The sequence below is a fragment of the Mizuhopecten yessoensis genome, unplaced genomic scaffold (genome assembly GCF_002113885.1).
Source record: "Mizuhopecten yessoensis strain PY_sf001 unplaced genomic scaffold, ASM211388v2 scaffold10713, whole genome shotgun sequence".
NCBI classification, from domain to species: Eukaryota; Metazoa; Mollusca; class Bivalvia; order Pectinida; family Pectinidae; genus Mizuhopecten; species Mizuhopecten yessoensis.
This window is the reverse complement of record NW_018408684.1, coordinates 345,284-364,386: the sequence shown is the minus strand read 5'-3', so window position 1 is coordinate 364,386 and position 19,103 is coordinate 345,284. Positions and strand designations below refer to the sequence as shown.

General features: G+C 32.9%; 1 protein-coding gene across 1 annotated transcript in view; it reads left to right on the top strand.

Moving 5' to 3' along the window:
* Window positions 1-2,447: 2,447 nt before the first annotated feature.
* Window positions 2,448-19,103, top strand: part of LOC110461977 (rab11 family-interacting protein 3-like) — an 18,968-nt gene continuing 2,312 nt past the window's right edge. Inside the window, exons 1-3 of the mRNA XM_021515732.1 lie at window positions 2,448-2,556; window positions 3,922-4,001; window positions 4,336-4,606. Coding sequence (XP_021371407.1) covers window positions 3,950-4,001; window positions 4,336-4,606 — 323 coding nt within the window. The 5' untranslated portion in view covers window positions 2,448-2,556; window positions 3,922-3,949. The remainder of the gene's footprint in view (window positions 2,557-3,921; window positions 4,002-4,335; window positions 4,607-19,103) is intronic.

The following is a 19,103-nucleotide window of genomic DNA, read 5'->3' as shown; positions in this document are numbered from 1 at the left end:
TTCATCATTTTTTTAACATGTTTTCTTTAAATTCTATTCATGGTATAGTATTGATTCCAGAGCAAGTATAATGTTTTAGAAAATAATGACATTTTTGAATTTATCACAAAACTTGACATCCCACGGCAATGTAAAGAACTGTAAACTCTTAAGCTTCTTTATCTGAAAATAAATATTAATTTATTAAATGCCTGTTCTACATTACTTTTTCCCTATAAAAAACACATTTCATGTATACAACATTGAGTTCCTCTTTTAGTCAAAGAGTACATTATACAAATTTAGATCATAATCCCTTTACCAATGTTATAGAATTTAGGGTTGGGTATCGCCAAGATTTTGATATTGCAATATATTGTAATATTCCTTAAATCATTGCAACAGTTATTGCAATAAATTGCAAACTTTTAAAACATTTGTTTAAGTTCAATAAAAGCTTAAAAACAAAAAGAAAAATGCCTTCGAATAATTATTTGTTTATTATTAACAACATAACAAAATTTTACGGTACATTCAACATATTTTAAGTTTTTACTGCTTTCTCTTAACAGCTTTAAATATCGATATTTGATAGAAACATCGCGATATGTCATCGTCAAAAAACTATTTCCAATAAAAAAAACCCCGATATTACGGTGATAGTACGCACTCCTTTTCAAGATATTGGATTTAACAAAATCATCTAAATGTCCACTATTTGGCCTCCCCCTTCTCCCCTCCTCCAGTGGGATCACACCCTTCATGTATGCAACATTGAACTATATTGGACCCAGGACACTTTAGAACAATTTTGATTAAAATCCCTTCAGTAATACTCAAGGAGTAGGATTAAAAAAAAAACCCACTAAATTCTCCTAATTGGCAGCGCCCCTCTTACTCTCCGTGTGTTCGCTTTGCCTATTTGTACTCCAAACAAAATCAGGCCAAATTCCATACAGTTCTTTTAAGGAACAGTATGCTCTTAGTGACAGGCGGACATTTGACGACAAACGACGAACGCCGAACTATGATATGAGTTATAAATGGCATGAACAATAATATCGACATTTAAAAGAGACAAAAAACAAATATATTAGATTGTGAGCTAAAATAACAAATAAAACGAATGCGAGTGGTGTTCCTCTGGTATGAAACAGTACACATATATTGGGTATATCCAGGTTTACCATGGAGAAATGCATCAATCAATGTATACTTAAAATGACACAACGGATTAACCTGGACTTAAATCAAAATCTTAAACCAATCGAATTGTAAGCTGTATCATCAAACATTTGTATTGGTTGTATTAGTGCATAAAGGTACAGCAATAAAATGTGTTTTATTGCTTGATCCTCTTTATATCCTTGTGCATGGTCATTATTTCGCTTTATGGTCCAAACATGTCCATTTGATAAAAAAAAAACAAGGACAAAATACGGTGTAAACAAAATTGTTTTTCGACAGACGATGTTTACTTGATATTTAATGATGTGAAATAGGTTTGTTTTAATTTTTAATTTTTCAAAATAATAATAATTAACCTTACATGTATACATTGAGAGAACATAAAAAGGCAAAATAGAAGTTTGCACAGCATTGCTATCAAATACAATTGATATCGTTAACGTTAAAAAAGAATACATTATTAGTCTCAAACGATCCGCAGCTATGAAGTGCAGCATTTTTCTGAGAAAACCAATGACAGTTTTAACCAATATATTATCTACTATCCTACAGGGACAATAAATACAGATAAGATATTACGTTTTTGGCAATTCTCCATTGAAAATGTAATAGTCAGGTGGCACAAGAAGGTCCTGTATTTAGGCGGGTCGAGACGTCACATAACATGTTTAGAAGAGCGCATGAAATGACAAACCTTTATAAGAAAGTGAAATAAATATTGTGATATTAGTATTAACAAATTGCGTAAATAGTTGTTTTTTGTTTGTTTTTGTTTTTATTTAGTTATACCGAATATTATTTATGACACTTCGAGTGGAGAATAAAACAAACAATAACACGACAACATGTACTGTAGTTAATTGTACATCAAGGGATAGGTGATACTTAAATGTTTTTCTTGGAATGTGATGTAATACATTGACATTGGAAAGGTAAACATTTATCATACTGTCATGTCAAATTACAAAAAGGTAAAGTAGCCAGCACAATAACTGTAGCATTGGCCGTCGTGTTAGGGTTTACCATTACTGCGTGCATTACGTAGACCGACCTTAGTACACTCCCATCAATCATCTGGGGTCAGCGTATGATACCGGGTCATTTGTGGGGAAGGTAGCATGATGACTGACAGCGTCATTGGTATACATTTATTTTCCAAACTGAACATCTTGCAAATTTACATAAACAGTTCTAAGAAATTGAGATGAGTTGTTTTGTTCATTAACCGATAACAATAAAAATCGTCACGTGAACACACCAGAACGATCTGGTGCCAAATATTTCTCTATAAAACCCCGCGATAATCTCGTCTACAGCACAACTCTCTTAGTGTTATACGCCGGCAACTCTCATTTCGAAAAAGAACGGGGAACCATCCTAAATCTGAAGGTAAGAGCATGTTCAGTTTTAATTCTTTTATTTATACTTCCCAATTAATGCGAGGTTATAATTAAAAAAAACTATTACCCAATGTAATCTTTTCTCTGTACTTCTTTTCTATATTCAGGTGCCTATGTACACCATTTTAGTTTAGCGGTTAAATAATTTCTGTGTTAAACTACACTTAAACAGATCAATAGATAAATACATTGTGAGAATTGATGATTATTAAAGGTCTAGACTCTGTCGTAGGTTTTCACTTAACAGTGACTTTATTTAGAGAAAACATGTTGTTCTATCTAAAGGTTTACGAGCCACGTTTATATGGGAGTTTGTCATCATACCCAATTGCTAAAACATTACAATAATATAATCAACTTTATGGAAGAGTTTTCTGATGTCATTATATTTTGTAAAACAATATTAAACCAGTAAAATTAACATTTATTTCCACATACAACCTATAGATTTATTGTGTTAATAGAACATGAAAATAAAATCCTCAATTTGATTCCCTATAGTAACGTTATACAATACTCGACGACATGGTTGATTTATAGATCATGTAATTATATAAGTTATCAATCGGCCATTAGCACCTTTTATTTATTTCTTTTTTTTTTTACGAATTTTCATTTTTCACGATGGGTTGACACTGTAGTATAGTTTTCAAAATGAATGTTTAAGCCACTATTGACGTAGATTTAGTTGCAATCGGTTGTTCTGAAAATGATGCATTTTGAAATTATTGTTGACGGCGGGAAAAAGAACATCTGTATTAGTTTTGTTATTGAAGTAGATAAAATAAAGCTATGTACTATCGGTCAAAGGGTTTAATATGTTGTATTCTTCCAAACGCTCTCGTTCATGTAATTTGGATAATATATATAAGTTATAGATATCTTTTTAGGTCACTATGTAGTTATATACATGTAGACCTGAGAAAGTGGATAATCACCGAGACGAAGTCGAGGTCAATATCACTTTTTCAAGTTTATATAACTACATATTTACAGAAATAGTCCATAGTTGATCAATATTATCTTAATTGTTATTTGATTAAAAATATGGAACTATGGAAATTGTACGGAGGAAACTAATGAATTTTGCAGAAAGCATTGTGACTTTTCAATAAAAATGACGTCATGAAGCGAATATTAACCTGCTGTTTCTAAAAATAATAGCATCGAGTCAATATCACAAATCGTCGACCTCCACGTTATTATGATTCAGCCAATGAAGACGTGGGAAACATTTGCGTCATCTAATGTATACAGTTGTAACATGATATGTAGTTGGTATATGCACAGATCAATCCATATCGTTTTACATGTTTTACAAACGAGTTATATCTTAAGGTTTTTGTTGTTTCAGTTTTTCCCAGAGAAGCTATCTTGCAGACATGAGGTGTGTTTGGATTTCAATTGTTGCTGTTATTTGTCTAGCCTCTTTTGGTAAGTCATACATTTCGTTATCAACGAATTTATTTCTGTTATCATAAATTGATTGCTTCCAAATGCAACATTGAGTGAAAATAAATTAATATATATCTTGTCAGGAAATTAAGCTTGTTCTGAATTACAGTGGAGGGACACATACGCAACAGACAAATAGTTTTAAAAAAATGACTTTTAAATATAAATGAAAATGCAATGAAACTGTAAAAAGTATGATCCAAAGTAATTTTCTATATTGGTAACTAATAAATAAATTCACTTTTATACTTATATTTCGTTGTTTTAATAAGGAAATGAAAATTAAGTAGAAAAAATCATCTATATTTTACAGGTTCCACGGCACCTGCAGGTGTGTCACTGAAGAAAAGGGAGGCCGACGCACCAGCCGTTGTATCTCTGAAGAAGAGGGAGGCCGATGCACCAGCCGTTGTATCTCTGAAGAAGAGGGAAGCCGACGCACCTGCCGTTGTATCTCTGAAGAAGAGGGAGGCCGATGCACCTGCCGTTGTATCTCTGAAGAAGAGGGAAGCCGACGCACCTGCAGTTGTATCTCTGAAAAAGAGGGAAGCTGACGCACCTGCCGTTGTATCTCTGAAGAAGAGGGAGGCCGATTTCCAACCACCAGTTTCTCTTTAGAGGACAAAATGCCACCATGTGTGTCCTGCAAGATAATTTAGTCCATGTTTTCTGAAGAATGTCTATTGAATGTGATGAAACCAGTAATGACAGTTGTTTTGTGTAGATACGATACAGAAGTATTTTAACTAAATTTCGCTTAGAAATACTCGCAACACTTCAAACTTCATAGGCTATCAATAGCAACTGTCTAATCAAGCCAAATTATGTGTATAATGTACCTCTTCGCACGGAAGATAAACATGAATGCCTGCACACAACTTTGGCCTACACAGACAGGGTATTTTTATCAGAAGTTATGTCCATCATGTATGAAAATATCATCTCCATTTTTTGTTATACAAGCGATATGTGAACCAGAGAAGAAGGGGATGAAAATCAACTTCTTTTGAATGAATGTACACGTGGAATGTGTGAACACCATGTGATCAGTATTAGGAATAAACAGGTTTCCGGTTTAAACAGGTTCAAGTAACATAACATGTCTATATTGAGCCTAGTTTAACATATCGTCTATTCTAGATTATATACCGTTAATAATGATGAATACGTGAATTGATTGAACGAATTTATTATGTATTCCATGATTTTTACCAAAGATGTTACTTTGTTGAAACGTGTTTTGTGTGTTATATTGATCCTCATACTGTGATAAGTTACTTAAAATACATGTAACTTTCGTGTAATTGTATATGTTATATTCAATGAAATGCCATGCCAACTTTACTTTCACAGATATATTTAGCATGAAATTATTGAAAATGTTCAAGTACCCACTTTTGAATAAAATAAAATAAAAATCTGAGTAAATGCCGTTCTTAATTATTTTACAAGGTAAGATTTTATGAAAGGGATTGCGAATATTTGAATAATAAAACAGTTATTCATCTTCTCGTAAGAAGAATGCCAACAGCAAAGTATCGCTGTCTAAGAACGCTATAACATGATTTCAATGTTATTAAGTAAAGACTTGATAGGTTGATGCTACAAAGTGTACACCATTTCTGAAACATGCCACGCAAACAGCACTAACCTGGAACAAGGCACAGATAATCTGATTTGATTTCAGCTGTCAAGATCGTTTTGCATTATCTACATTCTGTGAGTGTTGCATTCAAAACACAATGTGTGGGATTATTGTTTTGAATTACATGTTGGTTTCCACAGAAGGAATTTCCAACTTTTTTTATTCTTATTCCTCATCAATCTAGTATTTTACAACACCGGTCACATATTATGAATACTGTAGTTCTGGACAACGGACACAGCGTATACAGCTATCCTAATAAACTTGGTAGTTAAGGTCTGTCATCCTAGTTATAAACCCTGTATCGTAGGATCATATATTTACCTTAGAAATGTGCTATTTCTCGGTCAATGATCATTGATACTACTCCCTATTAACTATCTAGAATGTTAATTATTTATTGATTCGTCACGCTGATTGTTTTTCTCTCAAATATCACAGGTGCTAGAGAAAAGATAAACCTTTTATCTATATACCTAGGAAAAGACAGCTGGTGTGCTATTATTCTGAAGCTTTATCATCCCGTCATCACATATGCAATTTAATCAGGGTAGTGTAATCAAGTTTTGCACACATTTCATGTACACTTGGTGATGGCGCGAAGCATTCGATTAATCATTACAACATATTTTTATGGTAGCAAATTGCAGGAGAAAAATAAATCAATCACTCCCATCTGATGAACACGTAGCAATCTCTACCAAGGGATAAAAGGTTTGAATTTAGCTAAACTTCAGACATATTTCCCTTTTATTGAGATTTTCTTGTTTACATCACACATAGTTGGTATCTTCTATTAATCTGTTTTGTCACATTGGTCGGTATATTTGTTAACCACCTCCTATTAATCTGTTTTGTCACATTGGTCGGTATATTTGTTAACCACTTCCTAATAATCTGTTTTGTCACATTGGTCGGGATATTTGTTAACCACCTCCTATTAATCTGTTTTGTCACATTGGTCGGTATATTTGTTATCCACCTCCTATTTATCTGTTTTGTCACATTGGTCGGTATATTTGTTAACCACCTCCTATTAATCTGTATTGTCACATTGGTCGGTATATTTGTTAACCTCCTCCTATTAATCTGTTTTGTCACATTGGTCGGTATATTTGTTAACCACCTCCTATTTATCAGTTTTGTCACAATGGTCGGTATATTTGTTAACCACCTCCTATTAATCTGTTTTGTCACATTGGTCGGTATATTTGTTAACCACCTCCTGAATAGTGTATTAACCATAATGAAGAGTATAAGATACAGAAATATGACAACTCTCGGAAAATATTTCTTACTTATATTTATCAAACAAAGAAAATCAGATATCTCTCACATGTTTAAAACTAGAAAAGTGGTATCTCTCACATTAATCACAGACACGAATAAGATATCTGTCTCGTGATACTGAAATAAGATATCTCTCATGTATCACAAACAGAAATAAGATATCTCTCATGTATCAAAAACAGAAATAAGATATCTCTCATGTATCACACAGACATAAGACATCTCACATGTATCACATACAGAAATAAGATATCTCTCACATGTATCACACACAGAATTAAGATATCTCTCACATGTATCACACACAGAAATAAGATATCTCTCACATGTATCACGTACAGAATTAAGATATCTCTCACATGAATCACACAGAAAATCAATCTCTCACATGTTTCACACGCAGAAAATCAGATATCTCTAACATGTATCTCACACAGAAATAAGATATATCTCACATGTATCACATACAGAATAAAGATATCTCTAACATGTATCTCACACAGAATTAAGATATATCTCACATGTATCACACACAGAAATAAGATATCTCTCACAGGTATCACACAAAGAAATAAGAGATTTCTCACATGTATCACATACAGAAATAAGATATATCTCACATGTATCACACACATAATTAAGATATCTCAGATTTATCACACATATAAATATGATATCTCTCACATGTATCACACACAGAAATAAGATATCTCTTACATGTATCACACACAGAAATAGGATATCTCTCACATGTATCACACACATAATTAAGATATCTCTCACATGAATCACACAAAGAAATAAGATATCTCACATGTATCACACACAGAAATAAGATATCTTTACATGTATCACACACATAATTAAGATATCTCTCACATGAATCACACAAAGAAATAAGATATCTCTCACATGTATCACACACAGAATTAAGATATCTCTCACATGAATCACACAAAGAAATAAGTTATCTCTTACATGTATCACACACAGAATTAAGATATCTCTCACATGTATCACACACAGAAATAAGATATCTCTCACATGTATCACACACAAAATTAAGATATCTCTCACATGTATCACACACAGAAATAAGATATCTCTTGCATGTATCACACACAAAAATAAGATATCTCTCACTTGTATCACACACAGAAATAAGATATCTCTTGCATGTATCACACACAGAAATAAGATATCTCTTGCATGTATCACACACAGAAATCAGATATCTCTCACATGTATCACACACAGAAATAAGATATCTCGCACATGTATCACACACAGAAATAAGATATCTCTCACATGTATCACACACAGAAATAAGATATCTCTTGCATGTATCACATACATAAATAAGATATCTCTCACATGTATCACATACAGAATTAAGATATCTCTCACATGAATCACACAGAAAATCAATCTCTCACATGTATCACATACAGAATTAAGTTATCTCTTACATGTATCACACACATAATTAAGATATCTCTTGTATGTATCACAAACAGAAACAAGATATCTCTCACATGAATAACACACAGAAATAAGTTATCTCTCACATGTATCACATACATAATTAAGATATCTCTCACTTGTATCACACACATAAATAAGATATCTCTCATATGTATCACATACAGAATTAAAATATCTCTCACATGAATCACACAAAGAAATAAGATATCTCTCATATGTATCACACACAGAATTAAAATATCTCTTACATGTATCACACAAAGAAATAAGATATCTCTCATATGTATCACATACAGAAATAAGATATCTCACATGTATCACACACAAAATTAAGATATCTCTCATATGTATCACATACAGAAATAAGATATCTATCACATGTATCACACACATAATTAAGATATCTCTCACATGTATCAGATACAGAATTAAGATATCTCTAACATGTATCACACACAGAAAATCAGATATCTCTCACATGTATCACACACAGAAAATCAGATATCTCTCACACGTATCACACACAGAAAATCAGATATCTCTCACATGTATCCCACACAGAAAATCAGATATCTCTCACATGTATCACACACAGAAAATCAGATATCTCTCACACGTATCACACACAGAAAATCAGATATCTCTCACATGTATCACACACAGAAATAAGATATCTCTCACACGTATCACACACAGAAATAAGATATACCTCACCTGTACCACACACATAAATAAGATATCTCTTACATGTATTTCACACAGAAATAAGATAAATCAGATGTATCACACACAGAAATAAGATATCGCTCAGATGTAACACACACAGAAATAAGATATCTCTTACATGTATCACACACTGAAATAAGATATCTCAGATGTATCACACACAGAAATAAGATATCTCTCATGTATCACACACAGAAATAAGATATCTCACATGTATCACACACAGAATTAAGATATCTCACATGTATCACACACAGAAAATCAGATATCTCTCACATATATCACATACAGAAATCAGATATCTCTCACATGTACCACACACTGAAATAAGATATCTCAGATGTATCACACACTGAAATAAGATATCTCTCATGTATCACACACAGAAATAAGATATCTCTTACATGTACCACATACAGACATAAGATATCTCAGATGTATCACACACAGAAATAAGATATGTCTCAGATGTATCACACACTGAAATAAGATATCTCAGATGTATCACACACAGAAATAAGATATCTCTCATGTATCACACACAGAAATAAGATATCTCTTACATGTACCACATACAGACATAAGATATCTCAGATGTATCACACACAGAAATAAGATATGTCTCAGATGTATCACACACTGAAATAAGATATCTCTCATGTATCACACACAGAAAATCAGATATCTCTCACATATATCACATACAGAAATAAGATATCTCTCACATGTATCACACACTGAAATAAGATATCTCAGATGTATCACACACAGAAATAAGATATCTCTCATGTATCACACACAAAAATAAGATATCTCTCATGTAACACACACAGAAATAAGATATCTCTCTCATGTATCACACACAGAAAATCAGATATCTCTCACATATATCACACAAAGAAATAAGATATCTCTTACATGTATCACACACAGAAATAAGATATCTCTTACATGTATCACATACAGAAATCAGATATCTCTCACATGTACCACACACTGAAATAAGATATCTCTCATGTATCACATACAGAAATAAGATATATCACATGTATCACATACAGAAATAAGATATCTATCACATGTATCACACACAGAATTAAGATATCTCTCATGTATCACACACAGAATTAAGATATCTCTCATGTATCACACACAGAAATAAGATATCTCACACATGTATCACACACAGAAAATCAGATATCTCTCACATGTACCACACACTGAAATAAGATATCTCAGATGTATCACACACAGAAATAAGATATCTCTCATGTATCACACACAGAAATATGATATCTCTCAGATGTATCACACACAGAAATAAGATATCTCTCACATATATCACATACAGAAATCAGATATCTCTCACATGTACCACACACTGAAATAAGATATCTCAGATGTATCACATACAGACATAAGATATCTCAGATGTATCACACACAGAACTAAGATGTCTCTCATGTATCACACACAGAAATAGGATATCTCAGATGTATCACATACAGACATAAGATATCTCAGATGTACCAAATACAGACATAAGATGTCTCAGATGTATCACACACTGAAATAAGATATCTCAGATGTATCACACACAGAAATAAGATGTCTCTCATGTATCACACACAGAAATAAGATATCTCAGATGTATCACATACAGACATAAGATATCTCAGATGTACCACATACAGACATAAGATGTCTCAGATGTATCACACACTGAAATAAGATATCTCAGATGTATCACACACAGAAATAAGATATCTCTTACATGTACCACATACAGAAATAAGATATCTCAGATGTATCACATACAGAAATAAGATATCGCTCATGTATCACACACAGAAATAAGATATCTCTCATGTATCACACACAGAATTAAGATATCTCTCATGTATCACATACAGAAATAAGATATCTCTCACATGTATCACACACAGAAATAAGATATCTATCATGTATCACATACAGAAATAAGATATCTCTCACATGTACCACACACAGAAATAAGTTATCTCTCACATGTATCACACACAGAAATAAGATATCTATCATGTATCACATACAGAAATAAGATATCTCTCGCATGTACCACACACAGAAATAAGATATCTCTCATGTATCACACACAGACATAAGATATCTCTCATGTATCACACACAGAAATAAGATATCTCACATGTATCACACACAGAAATAAGATATCTCACATGTATCACACACTAAAATAAGATATCTCTCACATATATCACACACAGAAATAAGATATCTCACATGTATCACACACTGAAATAAGATATCTCTCACATATATCACACACAGAAATAAGATATCTCACATGTATCACACACAGAAATAAGATATCTATCATGTATCACATACAGAAATAAGATATCTCTCACACGTATCACACACAGAAATAAGATATCTATCATGTATCACATACAGAAATAAGATATCTCTCACATGTATCACACACATAATTAAGATATATCTCAGATGTATCACACACTGAAATAAGATATCTCAGGTGTATCACACACAGAAATAAGATATCTCTCATGTAACACACACAGAATTAAGATATCTCTCATGTATCACACACAGAATTAAGATATCTCTCACATGTATCACACACAGAAATAAGATATCTATCATGTATCACATACAGAAATAAGATATCTCTCACATGTACCACACACAGAAATAAGGTATCTCTCACATGTATCACACACAGAAATAAGATATCTCAGATGTATCACACACAGAAATAAGATATCTCGTACATGTATCATCCACAGAAATAAGATATCTCTCACATGTATCATCCACAGAAATAAGATATCTCTCACATGTATCACACACATAATTAAGATATATCTCAGATGTATCACACACTGAAATAAGATATCTCACATGTACCACATACAGAAATAAGATATCTCTTACATGTATCACACACAGAAATAAGATATCTCTTACATGTATCATCCACAGAAATAAGATATCTCTCACATGTATCACACACATAATTAAGATATATCTCAGATGTATCACACACAGAAATAAGATATCTCTTACATGTATCATCCACAGAAATAAGATATCTCACATGTATCACACACAGAAATAAGATATCTCTTACATGTATCACACACAGAATTAAGATATCTCTAACATGTATCTCACACAGAAATAAGATATCTCTCACATGTATCACACACAGAAATAAAATATCTCTCACATGTACCACACACTGAAATAAGATATCTCAGATGTATCACACACAGAATTGAGATATCTCTAACATGTATCTCACACAGAAATAAGATATCTCTCACATGTATCACACACAGAAATAAGATATCTCTCACATGTATCACATACAGACATAAGATATATCTCACATGTATCACATACAGAAATAAGATAAATCAGATGTATCACACACAGAAATAAGATATCGCTCAGATGTAACACACACAGAAATAAGATATATCTCACATGTATCACATACAGAAATAAGATAAATCAGATGTATCACTCACAGAAATAAGATATCGCTCAGATGTAACACACACAGAAATAAGATATCGCTCAGATGTAACACAAACAGAAATAAGATATCTCTTACATGTACCACACACAAAAATAAGATATCTCTTACATGTATCACACACTGAAATAAGATATCTCAGATGTATCACACACAGAAATAGGATATCTCTCACATGTATCATCCACAGAAATAAGATATCTCTCCCATGTATCACACACAGAAATAGGATATCTCTCACATGTATCACACACATAATTAAGATATCTCTCACATGAATCACACACAGAAATAAGAAATCGCTCAGATGTAACACACACAGAAATAAGATATCTCTCATGTATCACACACAGAAATAAGAGATCTCTTACATGTATCACATACAGAAATAAGATAAATCAGATGTATCACACACAGAAATAAGAAATCGCTCAGATGTAACACACACAGAAATAAGATATCTCACATGTATCACATACAGAAATAAGATATCTCTCACATGTATCACACACAGAAAATCAGATATCTCTCACATATATCACATACAGAAATAAGATATCTCTCACATGTACCACACACTGAAATAAGATATTTCAGATGTATCACACACAGAAATAAGATATCTCTCATATGTATCACATACAAAATTAAGATATCTCTCACATGTATCACATACAGAAATAAGATATCTCTCACATGTACCACACACTGAAATAAGATATCTCTCATATGTATCACACACAGAAATAAGATATCTCTCATATGTATCACATACAGAAAGTTTGATATCTCTTACATGTATCACACATATAATTAAGATATCTCTCACATGTATCACACACAGACATAAGATAACTCTCACATGTATCACACACAGAAATAATATAATTCTCATATTTATCACAGACATAAGATATCTCTCTCATGAATCACACACAGAAATAAGATATCTCTCTCATGAACCACACACAGAAATAAGATATCTCTCATATGTATCACACACATAATTAAGATATATCTCAGATGTATCACACACAGACATAATATATCTCTCTCATGAATCACACACAGAAATAAGATATCTCTCACATGTATCACACACAGAAATAAGATATCTCTTACATGTACCACACACAAAAATAAGATATCTCTTACATGTATCACACACAGAAATAAGATATCTCACATGTATCACATACAGAAATAAGATACATGTATCTCTTCAACATATATTTCACACAGATGTAAGATATCACCAATGTTTCATTCGCAGAAATAATTTCTTACATTTTGCATGAGTTTTATCAAAAACACGGAAATAAGTGTCACATATTGTACAGTGTTCTGATGCCTCAACCAGCCATGGTAATCCTACAAAATATGATATAATCATGATTCCATTTCCTTTTTTTTTCACTTATCGAGTAATACCTCAAAGGAGGAATCCTCTTGAGTTATCTCCCTTGTCTAGTCCGTTTCATACAAGTGGGATGAGTCCTATACGACATATAACCAGGTCACCTGAACCACCTAAACCTGTTTCGGCTGATAGTTCCGGGGATGAAGAGCTAGTGTCTCCACCGAGTTCACACCGGAACCGGAAACCGCCAGACATGTTCGGTCAGTGGGTGTGCTCTGTAAATGCGGTTTGTGGCAATCATGAAGTTTGGGTGTAGTTATATACATGTTAGACTATATTCAAATGAGTTTTCCTGAGGAACCTTGATTATTATGTGATTAACTCATTGTAATGTAAATTGAGGATTAGGTGTATAAAAATCGTTTCACAACGTTTTGCAAAATAGTCCATACTTTCAGGAATTTCCATGGAGCACCGGCAGTCATTCAAAGAAAGATGGAGTTAACAGATTATTTTCAGGAATTTGTAATTAAATGTCATCATGATTGATTGATTGTATTACATATTTTTATTCAGATAATTATTTTGCAGGTTTTAATTGATTTAGTATAAAACTTGCATGAATTTCATTGTTTTGTAAAGGTTACAGACTTATGCAGCTGTGACAAGGCGATAGGACTGAATTTCGCCTTAGAAGATTTTTAGTAAAGTTATTTTAAGGTAATAACAAATGTGGGACACATTTTCCCCCAGCAAGGGAGTATGTAACCCTGGGTTATATAATATGATAAATATATATATGGTGTGTGTATATATATATACAACGAGTGCTGTCAACTGTCTGTATACACGTGTNTGTACATGTAAATTATTTGCAGTATAGGGTAGGTAAAAAGATTGTCCATGTGAACACTTTTTACTCAATTTTTCTGTTTTGTTCGAGTTGGGAAGCATGCAGTAAGCCAGTTATTGCATGATTTCTCGTCACTGGGGGCTTATTACACCCTAGCTTCGCTCGGGTGTAATAAATCCCTTGTTGCTCGATAACCATGCAATAACCTTTACATATAGAGGGCGTACAGATACATTGCCGCCAGCATGTATTAGCAGGCTAGGGACATCATACCCGGTTTCTCGGAGAGCATAAAGGAAAGATAAACACTTAAAACAACTTGTCAGAGTTATTGTTATACTGAGCAACCGGTGACACAATGTACTTGTACAGTTAATAGTAAACACATATTACAATTCGTTTTACAAATTATGGTTACTGGGAGTTCATGCTATGTTTCCAAGCTAATCAGGATCATTGACATGTTTGACTGATGATGCCACTATTATATGTTAATGGTTCAAGACAATATATCAAAGCAAACAAATGACATATTTTCCAAAACTTTTAGTCAATAAATCCATCTAGGAATTAGGGGTGGTTGTGAAGAATGATCCAGGGGAGGTCANTTTCTTTATACAAAATAGCACATTCAAATATATCATTCATCAAAAGAACTGGAATTTTGATAAACCCTTACATTGTATGTATGAAAATGGTTTCAATATCCCGTACCTTTGCCACATCTTGAAAATTAAACTGAAAATGTAGTCAGAAATTCAACATTGTTTCCCGTATTTTGTTCTAATTGTTGAACAGACACTCCTTACCTTCCCTGACACTGGAGCTGGATAGTAGGTAATCCAAAAATACTTGTACCCATTATGAAGGATACACTCAGACTGGGCTATTGAGAATAAAGACAAACTTACCTGGTTCTGATTAGTACTCACTCAGACATGTACATGTAAATTATTTGCAGTATAGGGTAGGTAAAAAGATTGTCCATGTGAACACTTTTTACTCAATTTTTCTGTTTTGTTCGAGTTGGGAAGCATGCAGTAAGCCAGTTATTGCATGATTTCTCGTCACTGGGGGCTTATTACACCCTAGCTTCGCTCGGGTGTAATAAATCCCTTGTTGCTCGATAACCATGCAATAACCTTTACATATAGAGGGCGTACAGATACATTGCCGCCAGCATGTATTAGCAGGCTAGGGACATCATACCCGGTTTCTCGGAGAGCATAAAGGAAAGATAAACACTTAAAACAACTTGTCAGAGTTATTGTTATACTGAGCAACCGGTGACACAATGTACTTGTACAGTTAATAGTAAACACATATTACAATTCGTTTTACAAATTATGGTTACTGGGAGTTCATGCTATGTTTCCAAGCTAATCAGGATCATTGACATGTTTGACTGATGATGCCACTATTATATGTTAATGGTTCAAGACAATATATCAAAGCAAACAAATGACATATTTTCCAAAACTTTTAGTCAATAAATCCATCTAGGAATTAGGGGTGGTTGTGAAGAATGATCCAGGGGAGGTCATTCACAATTAAGCATGCAATTTATTTCTGTATAGCTATTTACTGCATACTTCCCACCTGCTCCAGGTAAAGTAGCCAGCACAATAACTGTAACATTGGCCGTCCTGTTAGGGTTTCCCACTACTACGTGCATTACGTAGACCGGCCTTAGTACACTCCCATCAATCATCTGGGGTCAGCGTATGATACCGAGTCTCTTGTGGGGAAGGTAGCATGATGACTGACAGCGTCATTAGAATACATTTATTTTCCAAACTGAACATCTTGCAAATTTACATAAACATTTCTAGGAAATTGAGATGAGTTGTTTTGTTCATAAACCGATAACAATAAAAATCGTCACGTGAAAAACCCAGAACGATCTGGTGCCAAATATTTCTCTATAAAACCCCGCGATAATCTCGTCTACAGCACAACTCTCTAAGTGTTATACGCAGGCAACTCACATTTCGAAAAAGAACGGGGAACCATCCTAAATCTGAAGGTAAGAGCATGTTCAGTTTTAATTCTTTTATTTATACTTCCCAATTAATGCGAGGTAATAATTGTGTGAAGATAGTATTCTGTTTCAATTAAGTATGAAGAAAGGAATTTATAAATGTTTATAGGGAATAAAGAAAAAACAATTACCCAATGTAATCTTTTCTCTGTACTTCTTTTATATATTAAGCTGCCTATGTACACCATGTTAGCAGAAATATTGAGATGATTTGGCGGCTAACACCTTTGGCAAATACATAATATAATTAATGTGGAAAATTATTAGCGATTTAAATTTTGACCATCTACTAAATATCGGAAATTTTTAGTTTAGCGGTTAAGTGATTTATGTGTTAAACTACACTTAAACAGATCAATAGATAAATACATTGTGAGAATTGATGATTCTTAAAGGTCTAGACTCTGTCGTAGGTTTTCACTTAACAGTGACTTTATTTAGATAAGACATGTTGGTCTATCTAAAGGTTTACGAGCCACGTTTACATGGGAGTTTGTCATCATACCCAATTGCTAAAACATTACAATAATATAATCAACTTTATGGAAGAGTTTTCTGATGTCATTATATTTTATAAAACAATATTAAACCAGTAAAATTAACATTTATTTCCACATACAACCTACAGATTTATTGTGTTAATAGAACATGAAAATAAAATCCTCAATTTGATTCCCTATAGTAACGTTATACAATGCTTGACGATATGGTTGATTTATAGATCATGTAATTATATAAGTTATCAATCGGCCATTAGCACCTTTTATTTCTTTTCTTTTTTTACGATTTTTCATTTTTATGAAACAATTTGTATTACATGTAATCATGCAATATTAGTTTGGCTTTTTCGCCTCCGTTTCCGAGCCTATGATTTTGTGTCGAATTTGTCACGATGGGTTGACACTGTAGTATAGTTTTCGAAATGAATGTTTAAGCCACTATTGACGTAGATTTAGTTGCAATCGGTTGTTCTGAAAATGATGCATTTTGAAATTATTGTTGACGGGGGGAAAAAGATAATCTGTATTAGTTTTGTTATTGAAGTAGATAGAACAAAGCTATGTACTATTGGTCAAAGGGTTTAATAGGTTGTATTCTTCCAAACGCTCACGTTCATGTAATTTGGATAATATATATAAGTTATAGATATCTTTTTAGGTCACTATGTAGTTATATAGACCTGAGAAAGTGGATAATCACCGAGACGAAGTCGAGGTCAATATCACTTTTTCAAGTTTATATAACTACATATTTACAGAAATAGTCCATAGTTGATCAATATTATCTTAATTGTTATTTGATTAAAAATATGGAACTATGGAAATTGTACGGAAGAAACTAATGAATTTTGCAGAAAGCATTGTGACTTTTCAATAAAAATGACGTCATGAAGTTAATATTAACCTGCTGTTTCTAAAAATAATAGCATCGAGTCAATATCACAAATCGTCGACCTCCACGTTATTATGATTCAGCCAATGAAGACGTGGGAAACATTTGCGTCATCTAATGTATACAGTTGTAACATGATATGTATTTGGTATATGCACAGATCAATCCATATCGTTTAACATGTTTTACAAACGAGTTATATCTTAAGGTTTTTGTTGTTTCAGTATTTCCCAGAGAAGCTATCTTGCAGACATGAGGTGTGTTTGGATTTCAATTGTTGCTGTTATTTGTCTAGCCTCTTTTGGTAAGTCATACATTTCTTTATCAACGAATTTATTTCTGTTATCATTAATTGATTGCTTCCAAATGCAACATTGAGTGAAAATAGATTAATATATATCTTGTCAGGGAATTAAGCTGAACAAGTTGTTCTGAATTACAGTGGAAGGACACATACACAACAGACAAATAGTTTTAAAAAATTGACTTTTAAATAAAAATGAAAATGCAATGAAACTGTAAAAAGTAATTTTCTATATTGGTAACTAATAAAAAAATACTTTTATACAAGTTATATTTCGTTGTTTTAATAAGGAAATGAAAATTAAATGGAAAAAAATCATCTATATTTTACAGGTTCCACGGCACCTGCAGGTGTGTCACTGAAGAAAAGGGAGGCCGACGCACCAGCCGTTGTATCTCTGAAGAAGAGGGAGGCCGATGCACC